This window comes from Harpegnathos saltator, unplaced genomic scaffold (genome assembly GCF_003227715.2).
Source record: "Harpegnathos saltator strain DR-91 unplaced genomic scaffold, Hsal_v8.6 scaffold19, whole genome shotgun sequence".
Taxonomy (NCBI): Eukaryota; Metazoa; Arthropoda; class Insecta; order Hymenoptera; family Formicidae; genus Harpegnathos; species Harpegnathos saltator.
This window is the reverse complement of record NW_020229972.1, coordinates 126,095-152,500: the sequence shown is the minus strand read 5'-3', so window position 1 is coordinate 152,500 and position 26,406 is coordinate 126,095. Positions and strand designations below refer to the sequence as shown.

At 37.0% G+C, this 26,406-nt stretch overlaps 2 protein-coding genes across 2 annotated transcripts; both read left to right on the top strand.

Moving 5' to 3' along the window:
- The first annotated feature begins 695 nt into the window (after positions 1–695).
- LOC112588321 (uncharacterized) lies at positions 696–3,442 on the top strand. The gene is made up of 2 exons (XM_025297825.1): positions 696–1,068; positions 3,101–3,442. The coding sequence occupies exons 1-2, from the start codon at positions 944–946 to the stop codon at positions 3,138–3,140; spliced, it is 165 nt and encodes a 54-aa protein (XP_025153610.1). The 5' UTR covers positions 696–943; the 3' UTR covers positions 3,141–3,442.
- A 33-nt stretch (positions 3,443–3,475) lies between these two features.
- Positions 3,476–22,788, top strand: eIF5 (eukaryotic translation initiation factor 5). The gene is made up of 3 exons (XM_025297823.1): positions 3,476–4,780; positions 19,092–19,268; positions 22,006–22,788. The coding sequence occupies exons 1-3, from the start codon at positions 3,647–3,649 to the stop codon at positions 22,129–22,131; spliced, it is 1,437 nt and encodes a 478-aa protein (XP_025153608.1). The 5' UTR covers positions 3,476–3,646; the 3' UTR covers positions 22,132–22,788.
- Positions 22,789–26,406: the final 3,618 nt, after the last annotated feature.

Genomic DNA, 26,406 nt, shown 5'->3' with positions numbered 1-26,406 from the left:
TCTTTCTGTCTCTTGACTTAACCATTCCGATATCCTCACAGATACCGGGGAAGACTCGAACGCAAGAAATAAAGTCGACGTAGTACGGACCGATGACGCACGGATGATGTGTAATTGTATGCAGAAAAAGAAAGAGGGAGAGAGAGGGAAAATGTCTGCTTGCCCTGAAATCCTTCAGTATCCCGATATCGTATTATCCAAGCAAGGATCAATTTACAGCAATTAAAGTTGCACGGATTTTCATAATCTAATAAATAGGACGGAAATATTGGGCCGAGAGTCGTAAATAACTCTCTTATTGACGGCAATGTTAAAGGGCGAGGATGATCGAGAAGCGGATATTTCGTGCGACTTTTTGTATTCTGGCATAATCCGGATTGCAAAATGTATTCGAGATGTACGCGAGAATTATCTCACGAAAGATACTTTTCTGCGACCTTACTCGAATGCTTTTATCATAACATACTATGTTAATATTTTACAAAATTAAGATTTTGTAAAATATCATAATAGCTTTAATAATATCAACATTTTACGAAATTAATATTTTCTAAAATTATTTATTTTATATAAGGAATTAATATATTTCACAGAATATTAATAGTAAAATCGATTATCCATGTGAAATGATGCAAAAGAATTTGTGGAGAGCGGGAGAGGACGAAGAAGAGGATAGGGAGAATTAGCACAGAAGAGTGGTTGACTAATCTGCCCATTTTCTTTTGCAGAAACATTCAGGATATCATCCAGAGGGAAAGGATCAGCGTATAGCAAAGGCGGCGGCAGTAGGATACTGTTATCCGAAATACCAGCAAACGGCAACATCATCATCCACGATCGGTGCAGTCGTTTGTTGTTGCGCGTAGCCAGTGAGCTAACTCCGGCAACCTGGTACCATCCAGGCTTTCTTCTTAAAGCCACGAGCGACGGACAGGCAGCGTGTATGATCATTGAGGACTATCCCCCTCCGCCCACCAAACCGAGGAGGCAACATCTGCATCAAGATACCACCCAACGATTTTTGAATCATCTAGTCCTGCCTAAACACAGGACTTCAAAATTTTCCAGGTAGACATCTCACATGGATTAATTCGCCGTCGGTAATTTCGATAAATGTTTCAGCGAGCCTGCTGCCGAATTTTCCTTGACAAAAAGGTCGTTACATTCGGCTTACATATTATGAAAAATAAATAAATGTTATGTTTCGATAAAAAATTTTACAATATAAATCATGTTTGATGGAGTATGATAGATGAAACGTCCAAAACGCTCATGCTTTGGTTTAAATCAAATTAAGGTTTCTTTTAGATAAGAAACAAGTATATACTAGAAGGGTTTTTTGTAACTCAAGGATGGGAAACTTTTGAAGTTTTCATATATTTTATATTATATTGCACATATTGTATTTTTTAATTATTCATATGTTTCATATTTTCTGTATATATTAATGTATTTCTATGCAATGATCTTAACCTTGATGTATTATCAAAATCATTAATCTATGCAACATGACAAAAATATTAGCCGTTGCTTATTGTTTATTATGAAATTATTAACAAAAGAAGTTTGAAGGACATGCTAGTTAACTTCAGTATTGAATAACATACTTTGTTGGTATGTATGTCAAAACAGTTCATGTGCTTCACCTTTCATCCGTGAAAAATTAATCTAATAATGAATTTGGCCGCTTGCATTGGTGTACACTGAATGTGAGTAAGGCTTGTTCATAGTCCATTTTTTTTCATTTAAGAACATCTTAAATACATCTTCAAATACTTCTTGGCTAGTAGAATGCTTTATATAACATCCGTACGGATTGTGTGTTGACTAAGAAGTTTATGAAAATGTATTTGAAACCATTTTAAGTATAAGAACGGACTATGAACAAACCTTAATCGCACTCAGTGTGCTCCAGTGCAAGCGACCGAATTCGCTATAACTTAACCAAACCTAACCCAACCTAACCTAACCTAGCTTAACTAAATCTATATCATCAATACATAGTGCTCGTTATGGGCTAATTCAGAATATTATGAACTAAAGTAACTCGACAAGTGATATAAACAATGCGCAATGTTAATACAACACACGTGACACGTTGCACGTCAATATATACAGAAAGTATAAAAAAGAAATTGTCAAAAAGTTGTCCAACTTTTGAATTACAAAAAACCTTTCTAGTATATCTTTTTTTTTTGTAAAAGAAACTTACTTACAAAATTGAACTTAAATGAAAACATTGAGTGTTTTCAGAAAACCAGTTCCTAATTGATGTTATATAAGGAAGCTAGGTCGCGTCTATTATTAACATAGTGTTTGTTTTTATAAAAGTATAACAATTTTTTTTATAGCAAAAATGATAAAATATGCAGAAAAAATGTTAAATCCATCCAATCCAGGTTTGATTAACAGTGCGTGCTATAATTGATGTAAATTTCCTTGATTCTATAGAAATATTATTGAAACTAATGTTTGAGTTAAAATAATGTATGATATGCTTTGATAATAATGCTATTGAATCAAGAAAATGCAATTATAGCCAATGTTCTATAGCCAATTCTGTTGATTCAATAACAGTTTTTTTTTCCAATTAATAGTTTTCTAAGTATTAATAGTTTTTGAAATATTGACAATAAAAAAGGCAGTATTTTCTGGGAAAACTGCGCTTTACACGATCAAATGAATAATAAACTTATTCTCTTTAATCAGTTTTACATAGACAGAATTTTAATTAAAATTTTAATTTTTATAGAATTTTCTTAGCTATATTATATATTGAAAAGGATATATCGTAAAAATATGTCATGTTAGAAACTGTAGAAGAATTATTATAAATAATTGACATGATTATCATAAATAATGATTCGCTCGATAAATATTGGCATTGAAAAAAGTCAAATTCCTAAGAATAACGCTACGTAAATTGTAGGGGCAAAATAATTTTTACCCTATATACTTTATTGCTTGCATCCTACATATTTTATTGCACGTTGCTCACGAAGTCTCGTCCTGAGATTTTGCGAATTATGACTCCAGAATTACTCGCATTCGTCGAGTTATGTTCTATCATTAAGTTATCTAAAGCTCCTGTTTTTTTCAGTAATAGGCATCGGAAGCTACAGCCGTTCAGAGAAACGTGACTGGTGTCAGCAGGTAGTGCGGCAAACCTTACCGCGGATAACGAGAAGAAGCACCCTGACTCGACACGTCGCATACAGCTACCAGCGGGTAGCCGCCCACGTCGCTTGGCCACGTCGCCACGCAGCTGCCAAACTGCCGCTAAGGAACGTGGCGAGGAGATCTAGGAGAACGCGGACAAAGACGTTACCCACCTGAAGGAGAGAAAGAGGAAAGGACAGACGAAAGAAATCGCGTGAGCCACCAACATCATCTTAACAACGTCATCTTGAGGAGAGAGCCGCTCGAAAAAGAGAGAGAGAGAGAGAGAGAGAGAGAGAGAGAGAGAGAGAGAGAGAGAGAGAGAGAGAGAGAGAGGGGAGGGAGGGAGGGAGAGAGAAATCAAGAGAGACCCGATCCTCTCATCGCCTTTTGTTTCAAACCTTTTCACAACGACGTCACGTGAGATATTGCTGTTATTCAGAAGGATCGCCAAGCCAGTTAGGAGTAAGAAGCGGAAATCGTCATCATGGGGAGCGTCAACGTTAACCGGAACATCAGCGATGCTTTCTACCGTTATAAGATGCCTCGCATCCAGGCCAAGGTAGAAGGCAAAGGCAACGGCATCAAGACCGTAATCGTCAACATGGTAGACGTGGCGAAGGCGATTGGTCGGCCGGCCACGTATCCTACTAAATATTTCGGCTGCGAATTGGGTGCTCAGACGCAATTTGACTTCAAGAACGAGCGGTTCATTGTGAACGGCTCTCACGATGCCACAAAACTGCAGGACCTGCTCGACGGATTCATCCGCAGATATGTATTATGCCCGGCATGTGACAATCCGGAGACCGAACTGATGGTCAGTTCCAAGAAAGGCACGATTTCACAGGGTTGCAAGGCCTGCGGTCATCATGGCCTCTTAGAGAGCAATCACAAACTCAATACGTACATCCTCAAGAACCCACCGAGCTTGAATCCAGCGGTGCAAGGTAGCTCGCTAACGGAAGGTAAGCGGGGCAAACGCTCGAAGCGCGCAGCGAATGGTGCTGACGCCGCCACTGCCGCTACCGGCAACAACGCCATTGCCGCTTCTCCGACAACGACGACGCCGATCGCCGCTGCCACCGCCACCACTAACGGCAATCGGTCCGGTTCACCAGAGAGCGTTCACGACGCCAACAATGCTGCGGATTTTGTAATAGCGGAGCTACCCAAGCGAAATCTGGCAAATGACGAGGAAGATGACGATAAGTGGGCGGTGGACGTGTCAGAGGAGGCGGTACGTGCCCGTCTTCAAGATCTGACGGATGGCGCGAAAGGTATGACTATGAGCGATGATCTCGAAAAGACCGAGAAGGAGCGCATGGACATGTTCTACAAACTGGTCAAGTGTCGCCGCGACGCCGGTCAGCTCGATAACAATCATAAGGAACTAATTGCCGAGGCAGAGAGACTGGAGATCAAGACCAAGGCGCCGTTGATCCTTGCTGAGCTACTGTTTGATCAATCGATCGCTGCCCAGGCGAAAAAGTACCGCGTACTGTTGCTACGCTTTACCCATGACGATATCAAGGCGCAGAGGTACTTAATACGCGGCATCGAGCAGGTTATCGCACTGCACAAGGAAGCCCTAATGCCGAAGGTTCCGGGTATTTTCAAGGTGAGCACATAAGACAACCGATTTTTCTTGGAAGTGCATTCGTTTGAACTGACGGCTTGAACCACAGACTTTTATGTGTTAATCTTCATCCGGATAGAAGAGCTTCTGAGGCTTTTTTATTAAAAATCAAATATAATAGTAAATATTACCATTTTTTTCACATTATGGTAGAGGACTTTTTTGTTCCTCTCACTTAGCTCTATGTCCCTACGGAGCCCGTGTCCCAAAGTTCTGAGACACCCTGTATATCAAATATGGGATATCATTCGGAATTTATTCATACGTGTTTAAATCACATGGTTATTGCTGAAGTCAATGTTAGAATTTATGATGCATGATATTGAACATTTAAAAGTAACAAACAAACAGTCAGTAAATAATGAACATCTAAAATATATAATAGAAGGAAACAAAATATAAAAATATATGAAAAACAGATAAGATGAGTGTTCCAATTAGCAACGGTATTCAGATTTTGAATGGTTGTACTTGTTTTCCTTTTAAATTAACTAATATAGATCTATGTTTGTTTTATAAACATATGTTCGTACTCTAAATTTAATATATATTAGCGGTTATAATAAGTTTCGGATAAAATTAAAGGCTTTATTGCCTCATCATAATTACAAACATATTATTGACAACTATATTTCGAACAGTTACTCTTCTTAGAAGTTTGTAATTAATATCAAATGTCTATTTGTTAGATTTATGCAATTATTCTCTAACTTCTTGAAAACTAAACTATTAGTAAAAAAGTCGAACGAAACTGTTATGTCACTAAATAATACTTCATCTCTGAGAACTTGACTGAGGACAATGATACTTGATTTTTAAAGAAATGTTAGAAACAAATTAAAATTTTTCTATAAATTAGAAAAAATATGACACAAAACCCCAAATATTGAAGCTTTATAACAAAGTCAGCATTTTTTGTATTTAATATGCACATTATTAATTTATTTCCACGATGATGATATTTGGTTTTTAATTATAAAACATTCGTCTTATTTTAAGTAGTTTTAAGTATTAAGATGAAACTTGACGCAATATTTTTCTGATTAGAATAGTCGTGAATATATACACACACATATACAGGGTGGGTGATTATAAGTTGCCAACCCGAAGTGTGAAGATAGATTGGGTTAAGACAAACATAAAAGTCCCATACCGTTTTGCGAGATTCGCAATAATTATCGAGTTATTAATGACAGAAATCTGAGGAGTGGTAGCGCGCCGGCATAGATGATTGGAGAAGCGTTGCAGCTGCTTACGCCGCAGTACCGCGATTCTGCAACTTGTTATTGGAGTTAACGACACTTTCGTTATCGTTGCGCAGCTTTTGTATACCGTAGAAAAGCTGCGCAACAATAACGAAACTGTCGTTAACTCCAATAACGAGTTACAGAATCGCACCACAGCGCGGCCCAGTTGATCCAGCAACTGTTGCCGGTGCGCGGCGAGGGGAAGACAATGCGCTGCTATTCGTTGTTTTATCTCGCTGGACCTACGTCTCGCCGCACGCCGCCAACAGTTGCTAGGTCGAGTGGGCCGCGCGGCGCGCTGTGGCCTGAGTAGCTGCAACGCTTCTCCAATCATCTATGTCGGCGCGCTCCCATTCCTCAGATTTCTGTCATTAATAACTCGATAATTATTGCGAATCTCGTAAAACGGTATGGGACTTATATGTTTATCTTAACCTAATCTACCTTCATATTTCGGGTTGGCAACTTATAATTAACCACCCTGTATACTGTGCACATTCCAAATGATATGACGTTTATTCCTCACTACTATTCTATTGTCCAGAGCCAGCAATCTAGTTAGTATATAAAAGTTGGAGTTTTAAATATGTTTTATCCAAGTTTATACATATATACAGGATGTCCCAAAAGTAACGGACTACCCTAATAACTCTTCAGTATTGAAGTTTCAAGGAAAATAATCTTAGGAATAAATCAAGGAATAATCAAGGAATAAAAGTTGTAGGGATTTAAGTGAGCTACCTTATGATGACCTTGATTTTGATCTAGACTTCTATTTTCAAGGTTATTTAAAGGTCAACTTGCGTTTTTTAAGTAGGAACCTTTATTTTTTATTACACTGTTTTTTTCTATTAGTTAATTTGAACAACTTTTGTCTAAAACATGTTTATTTGTCTAATATTTCTTGAGATATTTGAGGAAAACTTGATAAATTTTCCAATATTTAACTTACGATATCTCGCTAATTATTTGTCGGAAGAAAAAGTGTTACTAGACTTTCTTGCTTTATTTAGTCTCAAGAATATATTGTTACAATACCGGTTTTTGTTAATTTGATGATTTTGAAATTTCCAAAAGTCAATAAGTTAACAAAAGTCAGGGCGCTATTGTAACAATATATTCTTGAGATTAAATAAAGCAAGAAAGTCTAGTAACACTTTTTCTTCCGACAAATAGCGAGATATCGTAAGTTAAATATTGAAAAAGTTATCATGTTTTCCTCAAATATCTCAAAAAATATTAGACAAATGAAAAAACGTTTTAGACAAAAGTTGTTCAAATTAACTAGTAGAAAAAAACAGTGTAATAAAAAATAAGGGTTCCTATTTAAAAAACGCAAGTTGACTTTCAAATGACCTTGAAAATAGAAGTCTAGATCAAAGTCAAGGTCATCATAAGATAGCTCAGTTAAATCTCTACAACTTTTGTTGAGATCATTTTCCTTGAGACTTCAATATTGAAGAATTATTAGGGTGGTCCGTTACTTTTGGGATATACACGAGGCACTGTGTTAGGTGCAAACGTTGCAATTATAATACTCGAAGAATTGAAAGATTTAGTGCATAAATTATCAGATATCATCGAGGTTATAAGTAGCTCGTGACCATTATACAGGGTGTCCCATTTAACCTGACAAATCGTAATATCTGGAAAACTACATGTCGGATCAAAAAAAGTGGGTAATGAAATTTGTTCGTCTCGAAGGGGGACATCCAATGATATCACACTCGACCTCCCACCTCACTTTCGGGGGGTGGGGGTGGGGGGCAACTTTGAAATCTTAAATGGGAATCTCCATTTTTTATTGCAGATTCGGATTCTACGCCACAAAATACGTAAGTTTCGTTGGAAACTTTTTTTTTTATTCGTGATAGATGGCGCTGTAATCGCAAAAAATTATATTTTCTGCAATTCTCCAGAAATGATCATTGGATTGAAAAATAAAAAAATACCTGTTCAATATTTTTAAAAATATTTTTAAAAAACATAACAGTTATTCCCCCCATCCCCTCGGGGTAGGGTGGGTGGTAACGTTCAAATCTCAAATGAGAACCCACATTTTTCATTGCAGAATTAGATTTTACGTGAAGTTTTTATGGAAACAATTTTTTTCATTTTTTCACTCACCTAAAACAAGCACCCCGATGGTGAGAGGCGAGGGGACTCATCTAAAACAAGCACCCCGAAGGGAACAGAAAGCTACTACGTCCTCGTCGTTGTTCCTAACGCTAAAAGTAGTTTCTCGGAAAAATTCAACGCTATCTATCACGAATGAAAAAAATTGTTTCCATAAAAACTTTACGTAAAATCTAATTCTGCAATGAAAAATGTGGGTTCTCATTTGAGATTTGAACGTTACCACCCACCCTACCCCGAAGGGATGGGGGAGAATAACTGTTGTTTTTTAAAAATATTTTTAAAAATATTGAACAGGTATTTTTTTATTTTTCAATCCAATGATCATTTCTGAAGAATTGCAGAAAATCTAATTTTTTGCGATTACAGCGCCATCTATCACGAATAAAAAAAAAGTTTCGGACGAAACTTACGTATTTTGTGGCGTAGAATCCGAATCTGCAATAAAAAATGGGGCTTCCCATTTAAGATTTCAAAGTTGCCCCCCACCCCCACCCCCCGAAAGTGAGGTGGGAGGTCGAGTATGATATCATTGGATATCCCCCTTCGAGACGAACAAATTTCATTACCCACTTTTTTTGATCCGACATGTAGTTTTCCAGATATTACGATTTGTCAGGTTAAATGGGACACCCTGTATATACAGGGTATCCCATTTTATTTTTGACAGTCAAATATCTCGGAAAATATGGAAGATATGGAAAAATGATTCAGACAAAAGTTGTATGGTTTCAAGTGGAACTAAATTAGCAATATCAGTTTGTTTACAGATGGAGTCACTTTCGAAATATTTACTGTTATTATATTAGTTTTCTTAAATGGAAACCCTAATTTTTTATTATACCATCTTTTTCTATCAATTAATTTGAACAACTTTTGTCTGAAATATTTTTTTTATTTACTTAATATTTTTTAACATATTTAAGGAAAATTTGAACAACTTTCGCCTGAAACCTTTTTTTATTTATCTATTTTTTGAGATATTTAAGGAAAACTTGATAACTTTTTTAATATTTAACTCACGATATCTCGCTAACTATTTGTCGGAAGAGAAAGTGGTACTAGACTTTTCTGCTCTATTTAATCTCAAGAATATATTATAATAGCGTCCTGACTTTTGTTAACTTACTAACTTTTGGAAATTTTAAAATCATCAAATTAACAAAAGTCAAGGCGTTATTGCAATAATATATTTTTGAGACCAAGTAGAGCAAAAGAGTCTCACTTTTTCTCCCGACAAATAGTTAGCGAGATATCGTGAGTTAAATATTGAAAAAGTTAACAAATTTTCCTTAAATATCTCAAAAAATAGGTAAATAAAAAAAGGTTTCAGGCGAAAGTTGTTCAAATTAATTGGTAGAAAAAGACGATGTAACACAAAATTGGGGTTTCCATTTGAGGAAAATAATGATCAGTGAATATCTCGAAAGTGGTGTCATTTGTAAACAAAATAATATAGTTGTTTTATGTCCCACTTGAAATTATATAACTTTTGTCCGAAATATTTTTGCTGAAAATGCTTCCTTTTTTCTTTTTTTTTTTTTTTGTAACGCAGGAGAAATCCATCATGGATACCCCCGACCCTTGGGGGGGTCGGGGGTTATGTCGGACTCTTACCGACTAAAACCCCTACCTGTCGGACCGGAAATGTGGGGAGTCAGGGGAACTACTCCCGTATTCCCTCCCCGAAACCCCGGCCCCAGGACTCCCTTTCGGGAGCCCCTCGCCATCTGTTACCGCGCCCTGTTCCGCAAAGGGAATCCAGGGTGCGGTCCCGGTCGGTCTAAGGCCGACCGGTTGGCCTTCTGGTTTCACCTATAGGGTGAGGGGACATCCGCCCTCACCCTTTACCCCCCCTCCCCGTTAGTCAGGGAGGGAGGGTTTCTGGGGGAGAGGGCCCGTCCCCAAACGGGACACCACTCTCCCCTGTCCCTACTTGTCCGCGGCAGGGGGGATCCATCCTCTATAAAGAAGAGCCGGATCCCCCTTGACGACGGAGGCGGGCCCGAGGCGGCCGAGGAGGGCCTGGACCCCTGCTATTCAGGGGTCCTTCCTCTTCCTCGGCCGGTGTTACCTCCGACCTGCTTCCTAAATCCCGCCCCCCTCCGAGTCGTCGCCGACCAAAAAGTAAACCCCGTCGCCTTCTGCGACAGGGTTCGTGCGGTCGGCGCTCCCTCTCGGCGGCCTCCTTCTTGGACATTACGTCCCTACAGAAGGAGGCCGCCGCTTCCCATCCCTCCTCGCTCCCGCACATGGATTGAACCATGCGCGGGAGCGAGATGTCCCCCATTGGGCATCCCATCGCCCCGGCTAGGACCCGGCGCTCTCCTTCCCAGGCTGGACAAGCAGCCAGGGTGTGGAGCGCCGTGTCCATGAGCACGGGGCAGTGGTGGCACCTGGTGGTGAGCTCCTTCCTGATCCGGTACAAGTACTTACCGAAGCACCCATGGCCCGTCAGTACCTGCACCAGATGGTAGGACAGTCCGCATCGCCTCCTGCCCGCCAACTCTGGCAGGCAGGGGCGGACAGCCTCCGTCGTCACGCGTCCGTACCCCCGTGGGTCGGACAACTTGTCCGCCCACATCTCCTAGGTACGGGCCACGGCTTGAGTTCGTAAGGTGAGGGAAAAGTCCCGGACCGGTAAAATATCTCGAAAACTTTTTTTTTTTACCACGGTGGGGAAATCCTTATGGATACTCCCGTCCCTTGGGGAGGGCGGAAGTTATGTCGAACTCTTACCGGCTAAAACCCAACCGCGGTGTCTGTCAAGCGGGCCGGAGTGTGGGAAGTCAGGGGAACTGCGCCTGCACTTCCTCCCCGACACTCCGGCCATGAGGCTTTAAAGGAGCCCCTCGCCCAAGTGCCGCGGTCCCCTCTGAAAGAGAAGGGCGCGACGCCCCGACCGGTTGCCCGGTCGGGTTGGCCTCCTGGTCCTAACTGGAGGAGAAAAGGGACACCCACTCTCTCTCCTAGCCTCCTGTCTGCCGCAGGGGGCGAGGGAGCAGGGCCCGTCCTCAAACGGGACTTCCGCTCCCCCTTTACCTATCCTTACCGTCACGAAAGGGGAGGCAGGCTTTATGCCTATCGCTCCCCCCCCCTGTGCGGACGGAGGCGGGCCCGAGGCAGTCGAGGAGGACTCCGACGAATCGGAGGCGGCTCTTCGACCGGCGCCACCTCGGGCCTGCTCTCTAAATATCTCGAAAACTAAACATTTTAGAAAAAAATATTTCGGACAAAAATTGTATGATTTCAAAGAAGACATGAAACAACTATATCATTTTGTTTACAAATGGCACTACTTTCGAGATGTTCACTGATCATTACTTTTCTTAAATCGAAACCTCAATTTTCTATTACACCGTCTTTTTCTACCAATTAATTTGAATAACTTTTGTCTGGAACATTTTTTGCATATTTTTTGAGATATTTAAGGAAAACTTGATAAGTTTTCAAAAATTTAACTCACGATATTTCGCTAACTATTTGTTGGAAGAGAAAGTGGTACTAGACTTTTCTGCTCTATTTAATCTCAAGAATATATTTTAATAGCGCCCTGACTTTTGTTAATTTGATGATTTTGAAATTTCCAAAAGTCAATAAGTTAACAAAAGTTAAGCATTGACATTTTTTATTTTTATAGACTCCTCTAAGATGTCTTTTTTATCATCTATTTAAAAACTCACATTTGGAAGAAATAAAAATATACAAGATTGCAATTGGATTTATCATTTACTTTATATAATTTTGCAGAATTTAAGGGGTTACAGGAACTTTGCACACAGAAAAATGGACCTTTGCTAAAATGCTTAATGAGAAGATAATTAAAGATATATAAATTATCTTCTCAGGAACGTATGACCTATGGAAATTGTGTGATAAAATGATTGCTGAAAAAATTGCGAAGGGGTAATTTGATACAAAGTTAGAAAGGATTAAAAAAAGAGATTTTTAGAGAAAACCAAACAATATTTAAACAAAATTTCAACGGCATTCTCTTCGTAAATTCTTCTTGGCTCCATCGATTGAAACTCTAAAACAAGAAAAATTGTTTTGTAGAAGCAGCAAAAAGTCATATTTAGCTAAAAATTTTGATGGTTTTATTAATTTTACTTAATTTTAAATTTATTTAATTTTATTAATTTTATATTTATAAAAAAATGTTCGTAAATTCTTTCAGAATCCTTTGATCCTTAATTTTATTAATTTCACAATTATAAAAAAATGTTCATAGGTTCTTTCAAGATGCGTATTAAAAATAGGTTATTGATGAAAAGAAAATAGCTTAATGATTTATTTCCGTTTTTGAATTATTGTGATAAAAGTACAAAAGTGTTTTTAGGTAAACACGTAAAAGATTGATAACATTCTTTCAGTATGACAGAATGAATTTAGTCTCAGGATTATAGCATGAAGTTTTAAAAAAAGAATTCTAGCCTATAGATGTATCTCCTTCTGTTCTTTTTTCATATTTTTCAAGAATATTCTCCTTCTAACATCTTGTGCCTCGCAGTAACTCCTGTTCAATTGGATGCATATGGATAGAATCTTTCTTTGAATATTAATATTCCTATTCTCGACATTTATGGCAAATATGTAACGTGAATGTTTAAATAAATGTATAGCTTTTTGAGGTCACGAATCTACGTAACTAACGTCACATTGTTTACAAGTAACTTCACTTTTAAAAGTGTAATCCTTCCTGGATGAGCACAATTGTAGAAAAATCGAAATTATTGTCATATGTTTTACATTACACAATATCTTTTAATATGGTATAGAAACTCTGATAAAAGATTTATTATTTCACATATAATTATATCATTTTTATATATTTTTAATTACTAGCTATTTGACGTTTTTATGTGATAGTTCGTCAGATTATCATCTTTCTTTTCTCTTGTCTCGTCAACGAACGTGTTCCAATTTGTCCACGGACAAATTTTCTTTTCGTTGGTTTCTTCTTTGGTCTCTCTGGGCTCTTATGCAGTCCATTTAGTATTTAACGACATATTTTAATTGCTGATATAGAAAAAAGATATAGTAAGATTTTGAAGCAATAAGAATAATATTTAAAAACAATTTTTTTTGTTACAATATTAGCGCATTGAGGCTTAATTCTGTAGACAACTAATAGTAATCATCTATTTGTTATTAACATCTATATGTCAGAAGTAATAAAAAAATTTATGTTAATGTATACTTATCAGTTCATTCTCACTTTGGGGACGATACATGTTGTAGCTTAAAATAATGTTAACATAATAGCAGAGAAGTATAATGAGCGTGAGTATAATGAGCATGAGTATAATGATAATAAAATATTTTATTAATTTATTTATTAGTGATAAAAAAAGGCTTAGATATTATAGATATATCTAGACTAATAATTCATTTTGGCTTTATGAATAGAGTTTTTCTCACCTAATGGTTATTTTTGACATTCCTAATAATTATAAAAAGGAATTTTTTTTTTTTTTTTTTTTTTTTTCGAAAATTCTGTGGTGAAAGATAAACGCCCTTATTGATCTTTCTTTTTAACTAAATATTGTTTACCGCTGTCACTGGCACTTCTGTCTTGAAACGTGAAAACTCATATAAAAGAATGTCTATTAGGTTGGTCAGAATGTCTTTTTATATTTTGAGTCGCTGTACTTAACACGTCTGCATTCAAAACAAACCACAAGAGGGAGAGGAAAGAGCGATTATTTTAAATATATCTAATCTCGTCGCACAAACTGTTACAGACGGAAAACTATTGTAAGTTTACAAAAAATCGCAAAATAGAGTTTTCAAAGCAACAAGTTGAACCAATTTTGTTATACGAATTTTAAAGGGCACGAATGCGTCTCAGACCCATCGAAATTGTATGAAGCTTTCGGAGAAGATGTGATTACCATCAGATCATGCCAATTTTAATTTGAAAAATTTCAAAATGGTGATTTTAATCTGGAAGACGAACACAGGTCCGGAAGATCTTCAGTCATCGACAAAGAACGTTTCGAAGCAGAATCAAAAAAATCCTCCGAATATTACCACTTACAAGCACAAGGCAGAATTCAGGCAACTTACGGAACGATTATCAACAGCTTTTACCAATTTGGCTTTGTTTCAAAATTGAACAAATGAGTGTCGCATGCATTGAACCAGAGGAACAAATTTGACTGCATCTCCAAGTGCGTTATACTGCTTAATCTCTTTTTGCATCGTAACAAATCTTTTCTTGATCAATTGATTATATACGACGAAAAATAGATTTTTTTGTGATAATATGATACAGAAACGAAATTGTTGTGAGCCCGGAAATTCAGCGTAGAGGTTTCCAAAGTGGAGCATCCACCGGCAGGAGATTATGTTAAATGTTATATGGTAGGATGTGCGCGGAATTGTCTACTGTGAGCTCCTACCAAGAAAGCAAACGATCAATATGGACTTTTATTGTCAACAATTGGAAAGAATTCAGACAAAACTCAAAGAACTCTGGCCTCAATTTGTCAACCGTAAAGATATTCTTTTCCACCAGAACGCTTGTCCCCATGCACTTACATTGAGAAAAATCAGAAAGTTTAATCGAGAACTTCTTGAACACCCATCATACTCTTTTGATCTCGCAACATCCGACTATCATCTTTTTAGACACCTACAAAATTTTCTTAACGGAAAAGAATTCAATTCAGCGAACAAAGAGAGTTGGATCTTTTTTAAATTCGAGAACTAGTGTCTTCTTCAAGGACGAAATTTTCAAGCTTGTAAATCGATGAGAGAAGGTTCATTAAGGGGGGAACCTAGTTTAAGAGGCTAAAAAAAAGATTTTTATGAATTTTTTTATTGACAATGATGCAGTTGAGGTTCCTAAAACTTTTATAATATTTAACTGCCTATTTGAAGATGTAAAAAAAATTTTTATGTTGTAAAATAATTGCAAAATGGCGCCATGGTATATCTCTAACCAGAGCGCCTCGCCAACCGAGTTGCCAATCTGCGGGAAAAATGTAGCCTGCAATTTTGATCTGAAACAAAAAAACCAAAAAGATTATTAATTTTCATATATTTTTATTCTATGTGAACCAACAACATGGTTAAAAAACCGTAAAATACAAAACTTTTTAGCATTTGAACAAAAAAATGACATTTTTAAGAAAAAATTTCCTCCGTTTTTATGCAATAACAATTATTTAAATTAATATTTTTACCAATGTTTGAGGTTCACATAGAATGGTTGTTCATTCTCTAGCTAACGCACTTTGAATCAAGTCGATTGATCAATTAGTTTTTTCTCTATCTTTCCCGCAGATTTTAAGAAAGTACGGAAATTATATTTCGAGAAAAACGTGTTTAAAGTTTGTGGTACAAAAAAATATCATTTATTGGAGACTTACCGTAATCTTATGCTAATCAGCTATACCAGGGCCATACTGCAAGCCTTCAGCTTCTTCATAAAACTCGTTTCGTTGCATTTGCTCCAGTCTACGAGCTGTGCGAGCTTCCTTGGTCGTGCTGCTTCGGCGCCGCTCCCCTCTCGTAACTCGCTGCGCATCGTAATTATCAGCGAACATTTTGCATTGCTGGCCGATATTGATTTTTAATAACTGCATTGTTAATAAAATGGCAGTGTAGTCTTCATTAAAGATGCCAGTAGCCAAATATGCAACGATTTGAACAATTTTAGAGCCCGAATTGAGGTGTGGTTTGGGAGCGATATGCCACATAGTCGAATTGAAGGATTCGTTGGAATTTTGTGTGTGCCCGCCTAAACATCTAGTCAAAAGATCTTCATTGGAAAGATCTTCATAGATCGAAGTAAGGTGTTTCTCAATATCAGGCTTTATAACTGAAGCAGGATGTTTACGAGTTAACCGGCGGCTTCAGCTTTGCGCCACTCGCACCAACTGTCGGCGCCTGCGGGGCAATTTCCATGTTTCGGCTTTTCATCGGTCGAGCAATAGTGGTAGAGTGTTGCCATTATGCTTTTTTTCATATCACCCACAGAATCTACATTTCGTCTTATGGCTAAACCGTAGTAAGTGGTTAATTTTTTTATGACGAGATCGGTCAATCTCCCCTTGCCGCCAAGCTTCTCCTTTTTTTTTTATATTTCGAAGCCGCGTCCTCATCTGTTTCTGAACGTGTCCGACGCACTCACTTTTTTTACGGAGCAATCTTCGCCATACGGCGAAGTCAAAGTCAAAATGGACTTATAAGTTTTTTTTTTTCTATGATTCTATAATAATGTAATGGATTCACAATAATATTATCAGTACTCACTGTACTTAATTTTTTCGCACTGATGCTCTCGTCTAAATTACCACTTTCATTCTTGGAATGCTGGTTGCCACGAAATCTTCTTTTCGGCGGTTTCGAAATGCGCTGCGAAGTACTTCTTGAGCCTTTTGAATACATATTTAAAACTGTCAAACGACTTTTGCTAAATAGAAACTCTTTACTCGTCGAGAATCAGAGCAAGACTGATCGTTGAAACTATAAACTATACACACGTACACACACACACATAGACACGCATACACTCATACGCCTACATGACAATCTATAGGAATGTGTAATCAAATATCGTGCCGGCATATAGTACATATCTGTATCGGGTGAGCGCGCGGCCCACTCCGGCCGAGCGCTCGTATACTTGCGCGACGCTGACTCACCATGTATTCTATAACTTTTAAAATACTTTGAATTGGGCTCTGAAACTTTGAAAATATATTCTTGAATAGTTTAACTATCGATTAAGCAAAAAAAAATTCGAAAATCTTGACCTTATAAACCAGGTTCCCCCCTTAAGCGAGGCAGAGATCATATTGACGATTAAAACGCTTTCACTTTTCGTCAGAAACAATTTTTCCTTTCTGCATAAAATACGGAAAGACTTTCTGACCAACCTGATAAAAAACAGAAGTTATAACTGCAATATGTATGATATTGCGGCATTAAGACATGATATGTTCCAACATATTTTCCAACGGTAGGTTATATTTTAATGACGAAAATCTCAAACAGCTTGAACAGAAAGTTTAACTTAACACTTATGGACGACCCACGCGACACAGACTATGCTTTAAAGACCGCATATTTTATATATAGCTTCCTACTTATCGCCAGAGATTGTCTTAGATCATATCGCCTGCTGTTGGCACTTTTCGCGCAGTTTATTATAGTGTAATTATGATACATTAAAAAAAATGTATTGAATCTATTATCGTTATTAAAACTAATATAAAATATTTTGTTAAAAGATAATGACTGGCTAATTCTAGATACTATGCTGTAAAAAAAGCGAAATCTTATTTCAATCTGAACTATCTGAATTATAAATGGTGTCTGTGAATTGTCTGAGTTTAAACAATTGACAAACTGTAAAAATTGAAATGGAGGAGTAGAGGAATAGTTGAAAAGCATGAGGAGATAAGCATCAACAACAGGAATTATTTGTTTAACATTTTAGTACCGTGTAAATTAAAAGAATAAGTGAAGTCATGTATATGTGATGCCGGCCGATAGCAGAGCGAGATCACGCCTATGATGACATTGGTTGATAACCGCTGTGTACGCGAAATCACGCAACAGCGGTCATCAAAATGTTAAGGATTTTATTGTTACAAAATAAATCAGGTTTTGTGACGAACAGCTTGCATGTTTCACAACTTCAGGTTTATGATTAACACACAAAATGCATATTTAATTTGATTAACACACAAAATGCATATTTAATTTGCAAAAACATTACGTTTAGGAAACGATATCTTAACGCATTGAAGTTAACATTACCCTATTATTTTGACTAAAAAAAAAAGTATACGTTTGAATTCGATTTATCTATTTTATCTGCAATCCTGTAGAATTTTCCTAAAGATTTTTTTTATTTTTATGAAATAATATCAAGTAATCAATAAGATCATGTTTTGTAATGAACAATTTGCACGTTTCACAACTTTAAGTTTGTGCAAATATGCAAAAACGTGTCCAAGCGCCTGGGGGCAGCCAAAATATGGCGTCGACCCCGGGGCTTATTTATATGATTTGCACCGGATAAGGAGAGGCAACGGTGGAGGCCGGCATACATGGACAGCAGGTCTTAAAGGATAGCAACCTTTGACTTTGAGAGACCGCCCAACTTGTACCACAGGTACAAGTAACAATGCCTCTCTCAATAGTCGCCGTGCGCTCGGGATAGCACTAGAGATATCGCTTCCGAACGACATCTCTTAACGTTATCTAGGAAGAGAAGAATGTCATGAGCGTGGAGCGTCAGGTAGCTCAGTGGTTTAGAGCAGTCACCCGGTAAGCGAAAGACCCGGATTTGATTCCCGGTCTAGCGACTACCGCGCTCTCGATATTTTTCTCTCTTCGGAACGAAAATAAGATGCAGGTCCCGAACGCACGACATCCCATCGCTACTTAGTACGCCCTCCTTCTTTCATGGTGTATATTTGAACGCACTATATTTAGGAAATATTATTCTAATCAAATGGATTAACATGTTGTTTCGTTAGCTTGATTAAACTTTCTCACTGTATACTGTTTTTTCTCGGCTCTTATCATAATCAATTATTGGACAGGCCCTTAAACAATGATTCGTAATTGTGGCTTTTTGATGCGTTTCTAATTGGAAAAAAAGAGTTTAAAACAATATATCAGTTGTGCATACGAGTTTATTAATAAATAATACCTTTCGATGTTTTCATTAAGGAAAAGCTGTTTTTTAGACTTTTGTGAAAGATAACGACGTTATATTAATAGCATAGTCATGAAGTAGTTTACATACAGTTATGTTGGCTGTCAAAAGCCAATATGAAAACAAATTTATAAATTCATAATTAGTACTTATAATTCTTTTATACATATTTTATACATAATTTGTACTTATAGTTTGTATATACTTTGTATATAATTTATACTTATAGTTATTCTACGACTCCGATATCCTAGAGGAGAAGGCATTCGATGAATGGTCAAGCAAAGTTAGCAAAAAGTATGTTTCGAAGGATCTGTCTCAAGAAATTCATGATAGAGCCGTGCCCTTCCTGACGTGGTTGAAAGTCGCCGAGGAGGAGGAGTCTGAGTCTGAATCTGATTTGGAAGTGAGTCGGATATAAGCTTACTTAAATATATTATTTATGACTTTATTTATATACTAGCTGTTTAATATTCATATTAACTAATAATCTTACACTTTTACACTATTATTTTTATTTTGATGATGTATGTCAATGATATATGAAAGTGATGTGATATGTCCTTTTGATGCGCCTCATAACAACTTTGTACGCCGTCGTTTGTTGCCAAAAAATTAAGTGAAAAAGTTTATCAAATAAATAATTTAGTAAAAGATTAGTTTGATAGATGAAACGTTACTTCTCACAGGTTTGAGAAAGGGTACATTCAGAAAACACAGCGATTGTGTAAACGTTGAATTATTGAGATATATTTCTACGATTAGTTTAAAGAAATATTCCAATGGCAGTGAACCGTTTAATTAATCATTGTCTCATTGTCAACTGTTTTCTAGGGACAAAATTGGAAAATTATTTTTTTTCTTTTTACGTCATTCATTTCGTGTAATTTCATTTAATTCTGCTGAAATAATGCATGAGTTATCACATCCACTATTTCTTCGATCATTGCGATCAGCTGCAAGATTGGGAAAAGTTACTTTTTAAAAGTAATTTGTTGTCATTACTGTGACGCATGTTGAAAAATGGTTTGTTATCGTTATCTCCGTTACTCTATTACTCAACAGATAATGAAGCATTACAATTTTCATTACTTTCTTTCACCATGTTTTGAAGTTTCTTATTTTTTTTATTATTTTATTTTTTTTATTCTCTACCGTCAATTCAATATAGATACAGTTTTATAAATGCAGTTTAAAATAGTGAGAAAAATAAATAATTCGTTACGATTAGACTAAAATTTTATTACTCACCATTATCTTTGAATGATGATAATACTGTTTCTAAGTTGAAAGAACTAAAGAAAAGTAACTTGTAGAGATAGCGTTGTTACAAATAACACGTTACCTCCCAACCTTGTTGTAAATAAATAATAAATATATACATAATACAATATAAATATAATAAATAATATAACAAATATAATAAGTAATAATAATAAATAATAAATAAATATTGTTACGTGCGACCGACTCGCGCATACCGGGTTCATGGAAATGCACTGCTCAAAAGAATTATGACATAGATTATTTATTGCCGAAAATTGGCCAACTTTGACTGGCGATTATTTCGTGAAAAATTATTGTAGATTAATCATTTTTTTTTTTTTTTTTTCAAAATGAAGCTTGAAGTCTCTACTTTAAGAATACATCTCCATTTTTTGCATGCAGTATACCCCTACCCCTGTAACCCCTGATATTTGAGGGCATGTTTGGTATACTGAAAATTGCAAAGTTTGACGGAATGCACGGACGTGGACAATGTTTTTCGGAAACGCCGTTTGCATCGTCATAAAGTTCAAATCTTTCTCTTCAATTTGAAAAAACAATGGAGTCGCTATAATTTTTTTTGCAAAGTTACAGCTCTTCAAAAATATCGTTGTTTTTAGCCTTCGAGCCAAGTGTGCAATGTGTGTGTGTGTGTGTGTCCGTGACAGAAAAGATAAGAACCCCGTGGTTCGTCACTTCCACAGTAATTATTGACTCCAAATCGTCCCTTCTGTGTACGTGGGTGGGTGCGTGCGTGCGTGCGTGCGTGCGTGCGTGTAGGTGCGTCTTCAATATCTCGTGTTTCCTCCACGCTTTCGGATCACTTCTTGCAGCCGGTCCCTCATGTTAATAGGCCCTAATTTCTTCCTGCGAAATGTCATTCCACATTTGAACCAGGATCTGCGATAGGTCATTCAAATTGATAAGTTATTTTGCCAAATTTCTTAATCTACGACCCATTATGTCCCATACATGTTCTATGGAATTCAAATCTAGGCAGATGCTAGGAATGTTGGCTGTGGTCGAAATACGAGCCAGGAGCTGAAAAACATGCACGCGTGCTTGCGTGCGTATGTCAAAAAACACTTTTGCCGTTGCTCTACTATGATTTCCAGTCATTTAATCCGCCGACCGATACTTGACCCGAAGGTCAAAAGCAACGATATTTTTGAAGGGCTGTAACTTTACGAAAAAAAAATTGTAACGACTCCATTTTTTTTTTTCAAATTGAAGGGGAAGATTTGAACTTTATGACGATGCAAACGGCGTGCCCGAAAAACATTGTCCACGTCCGTGCATTCCGTCAAACTTTGCAATTTTCAGTATACCAAACATGCCCTCAGATGTCAGGGGTTACAGGGGTAGGAGTGCACCGCATGCAAAAAATGGAGATACATTCTTAAAGTAGAGACTTCAAGCTTCATTTTGAAAAAAAAAATGATTAGTCTACAATAATTTTTCGCGAGATAATCGCCAGTCAAAGTTGGCCAATTTTCGGCAATAAATTATCTATGCTATAATTCTTTTGAGCAGTGTAATTATGATTCGTTTAGGAAGAACTATTTACTATTTTATAATAACAGAACTCTTTTCAAATATACAAAAGCTCAGGTTTTCGCGCAAATTCTTAAGAACGCTGTCAACGCTTCTCTTTCAGCTGATCTCTCTCTTATTGATTGATTCCGTCGTCCAGACAATCTTTCTTCAGTTGTTCAATCGATCAGATGCCTGAGACTCGCGGACAACGGACGCTGCCACAAACCTCGTGGCTCGGATATAATATATTATAAATAATCGACATTTGATTATTTATGTTTATTTTATCGATTATTTTAGAATTGATATGTGATTGGTATAATACTATACTGTTTTTACAGATTGAGTATGATGATAGAGCCAAGCAGCAATCTTTGAAACAGCAGAAACAACCACCGCCTGCGCAAAAGCCCGCTGCCGCCAACGATGATAACTCCGACGATGACTTTGATATCGATGCCATTTAAAAACAGCAGCAACAACCAACACACTTGTCGGACGCATACGCAAACGGACGAGAAACTTATTAACGTCCGCATACGTAATGAGAAGAATAATCATTTACCCTACACGCAGGAACACGCGTACATACACGTAATACACGTGACATACATATACTACACGTACACGAACAGAACTGGATACAAAGAGCTGTAAATGCATTTTCAAGTTATATGCAAATTGTTAGAATTTTCGTTGTTTTAAACGGTTGAACGACATCACGATGTTATTTACATGTATGTATAAAGTAGAAGAAAAAGCGAGAAAAAAAATTTTAACGGTTTCCGAATTTGTAGTAACGTGAATTATCTTTTTACAGTATGTTTATGATACTTTTAATTATTTTAACGGTAATGCTATCGTGCATTCACCATCAGATTGTTATTATTTCATCGAATTATTGATATTATTATCATTATCGAATCTTTTTATCGTTATCGAATCTTTTATGTTCTCTCATTGCGTATATATCTTGAACAGTGCATATGTTCCAGAGGAAAAGAGATAACGCTACAGTTCGTGTAAAACATTGCTGAATAATTGGCCTGCTAAAAACGTTCTCTACTGTATTTACATTTACTATTCTAATAATTATTCAAATAAATATGGTTTAATTGCAACAATTTCCTGTCTTTCATTATGAGGAAATATGAAATGTATGTAATTTACAGATATTTTTCTTTTTGTAACTTCGTTAATTGTAAGTATATATATATGCTACAAATTGCAAAATAACTTTTTTACCTTATATTGGGTTGGCAAATAAGTTCGTTCGGTTTTTTAGAGTAGAATAAAACACAATTTTTTTATACATAAGATAAATTTTAATCAATTATATATTGGCCATCTTTATCGATGACCTCTAGCCATCTTTTCACCAACTTCATTATGCCGCGTTCGTAAAACGTCTGAGGCTTATCGGCGAAAAACCAATCCAAATGGTTTTTAACGGCCTCTTCATCTTTGAAGGTTTTCCCGTTCATACAGTTCTGCAGCGACCGGAATAAATGATAATCGGGAGGAGCAAGATCTGGTGAATACGGAGGATGAGGTAAAACATCCCAACTAAGCTGAAGCAATTTGTTCTCCGAGTGGCCAATGACGTATGAAATCTAGCGTTATCGTGGTGGAAGACGACACCCTTGCGATTTGCCAGTTCTGGACGTTTTGTGCGGATTGCTTAGTTCAATTTCGTCAATTGCGAACAGTATACAGTTGAATCAATCGTTTTCGTTTTGCCTGACGGTAACAGTTCATAATAGGTGACATCCTTGAAATCCCATCATACGGAGAGCATTATTTTCTTCGGATGCAGTCCCGCCTTCGAAGTTGTTTGCGGTGGCTCGCTGCTGTGCCCCCATGATCTTTTACGCGTTACATTATCATAGACGACCAAATTTTCGTCACCAGTCATCATTCGTTTCAAAAATGGATAATTTTCTTGGCATTTCCATAGCGAATCGCAGATGGATATGCGTGTGGTCAAATTAGCCTCGGTTAATTGATGCGGCACCTAAACATTAAGCCGAGAAACGTATCCCAGCTGGCGCAAATGCTTTTCTACGCTTGTGTGGGATATATTCAATGTCGTAGCAATCTCTTGTACCGATTGGGATGGATTTACTTCGATTATAGCCTTAATGTCACTTGAATTAATTTCGGTCGGGCGATCGGAGCGGGGCGCATCATTGACGTCGAAATCTCCAGAACGGAAATTGGCATACCACTTTTGGCATACGTGTTCTATTAAGGCATCATCTCCACACACACGGTATATCTTTTTATGAACATCCACAGCTCGTTTGCCTTTTTTAAAATAATAGAGCAAAATGTGACGATAATGCACGTTATTTATTTCCATGTTCACAGCTACGCAGCACACACAATACTGATGTTAGCCAAACCAAACACAGCACAACATAAACAGTGAAACATAGTCTTTCAAATGTGTATTCGATTTGCACGATAGCGCTGAGAAAAGAACAGCGAATCTGCATGAAACTTACACTGAAACAAAAACCGAACGAACTTATTTGCCAACCCAAATAATGATAAGGCATTAGATGTTTTACAGTCTTTCGTTGAAAGTCCCCACATTTACATTTCCAGTCAGTTCAAATGTTGACTCATCAGAGAAAACAATATTATTAAGTAATAGAGGATCGTCGACAATCATCTCCATCATAAGATCACAAAATTCGATGCGTCTATCAAAATCGTCTTCGGACAACTCTTGGACCAAATGGAGTTTGTATGGATGCCATTTATTCAATTTCAGAATTTTACTGACAGATGCATAACCGATTTCGTGTTCTTGTGCAACGCGATTGATATAAATGTGGGAACTTTCAACGAAAGACTGTAAAACATCTAATGCCTTATCATTATTTGTTGCTGTTTTACGTCTACCAGATCTTGGGCGGCTTTTAACGCTACCAATGTCCTCGAAAGATTGAATAGTATGGATTACAGTACTTTTGGAGATCCTATTATTTTCATTCCGAAAATTTATATTAAATAATCGCGTTACTGTTTTAGACCCTCTTTGTTGATCTCCCCATCCTCGCATCATTAACAGTGTTATTCGATCTCTTTCAAAAAGCTCCGTCATTCTTAATTAGAGCAAAGAAGAATTAATCAGGTAAGTAATAGGAAATTGATCTAAATAATTAAATAGAAAAAAATACTAATTATTAAGTGTTGGTCCAACTATCGATTGGTTTATTTCAACCAGCACTAGCAAAGAGCTCGTTGAGCAACTGAAAATCTAATAGATCAATTAATAATATTTACGAAAAAATTCTGGGCTATTGGAAACAAAATGAAGATGTTTGGGACAATCAATTGAAGCGCAATGGCTTCTTTTGTTACAGAAACAATTTTTGGGGCTGTTCGTTTTCGTCCACGAGGTGACTGCTGCTCGCTAAGAAGAAGACAGCACTGCATCAAAGATTCAAATCAGTGATCCGCATTGTTTGCTCAAGAGCTTGTATTACTATTGGTGCCTGCGAGAGTGAGACAATAAAGATCGGCCCTGCCAACGCTTTCGGGCAGATTCTCGCTAATGCCTTCGGGCAGTTTTCCGCCATAGCCTACTAGCATAACTGCTTGAAGCCGTACAACTTTGCTATTGGACATTTTTCCAAAATGCATTCTTACTGAACATATTAGAGGGAGCCGATACTTTTCGATTAATGTATTTTCTTCAAACCAATTAATTGGTCTCATTATTTCGCGCATAAAAGTATTAAGGTTATGATTACTGAAAACTAAATAATATTTTACAAGATATTTTACATTTTGTGTCAAAAAATTGTTAACTTCAAACCTTTATAACTCAAAAAGTACTCAATGAAAAAATGTTTCATTACAGTGTTTTGGAAAGCTCTCGAGATAAGCTATAAGAATATGTAATAAAATGTTGGGGGTTCCATTGAAAAAAATAAGGTTGACCTTGAAATGACCTTGAAGGACATGGTCAAGGTCAAAGTCAAGATCATCATCTTACTTCCCGCTTGAAACCATACAACTTTGCTATTGATTTTCTCCAAAATGCATTCTAACTGAAGATATTAGGGGGGTCCGATACTTTTCGATGACCCTGTATAACATAATATATGAAAATATAATATATAAAAATTGTTACGTCCTGTGGACTCCACGTACCCTAAATTCGTTATCAAATAGGGAGGATTGGATTTTATATTATACGACCAAATGTTCATGTTCCGCGACCCTCCGAGAACAGTGACGTCACATATACAGATTTCTCTTTTTTTTCTCTCTGCTTTAATTACCGGAGTTTCCCTATTTCCGTCAGAAAGATCCGCCGAGTTATTTTAGCCATATATCTCCTCTCCAAATAACCTTGAATAACTTCCTGTTCAGAGCAACAATTTTCTTTGAAGACGGACCGACGAGACAATCTTTCATGCTGTTATATGATATTACTAACCTTTGATCTTCGGAAACTCATGCGTTTCCCACGTTATTCATACATTTTTATTGCGCGCAATCTCTGACTAACCCTAGCGAAACCTTGAAGTCTTTTACTGCCATAGATATCCGATCTTTTACCATATTTACCTCAGGCCTCTCTAAAACCCCACTTCCAAAAAGTTTTGCAACAAAATCCTATACCCATATTTGGACATAAACTTTGGAACCTGACGCAACTTCCAAAACCCTCTCGACCGAAGTGACGTTTTTAGTAAAATGAAAAGGCTATGCCACTTCGACTT

What these genes read in the sequence shown, in the direction of transcription:
- LOC112588321 (XM_025297825.1), top strand. Translation starts at nt 944, where the DNA reads ATGATCATTGAGGACTATCCCCCTCCGCCCACCAAACCGAGGAGGCAA. An exon ending in AGGACTTCAAAATTTTCCAG is followed by an intron (nt 1,069 to 3,100) that starts GTAGACATCTCA and finishes TGTTTTTTTCAG; the next exon opens with TAATAGGCATCGGAAGCTAC.
- eIF5 (XM_025297823.1), top strand. Translation starts at nt 3,647, where the DNA reads ATGGGGAGCGTCAACGTTAACCGGAACATCAGCGATGCTTTCTACCGT. An exon ending in AGGTTCCGGGTATTTTCAAG is followed by an intron (nt 4,781 to 19,091) that starts GTGAGCACATAA and finishes TTATACTTATAG; the next exon opens with TTATTCTACGACTCCGATAT. An exon ending in AGTCTGAATCTGATTTGGAA is followed by an intron (nt 19,269 to 22,005) that starts GTGAGTCGGATA and finishes CTGTTTTTACAG; the next exon opens with ATTGAGTATGATGATAGAGC.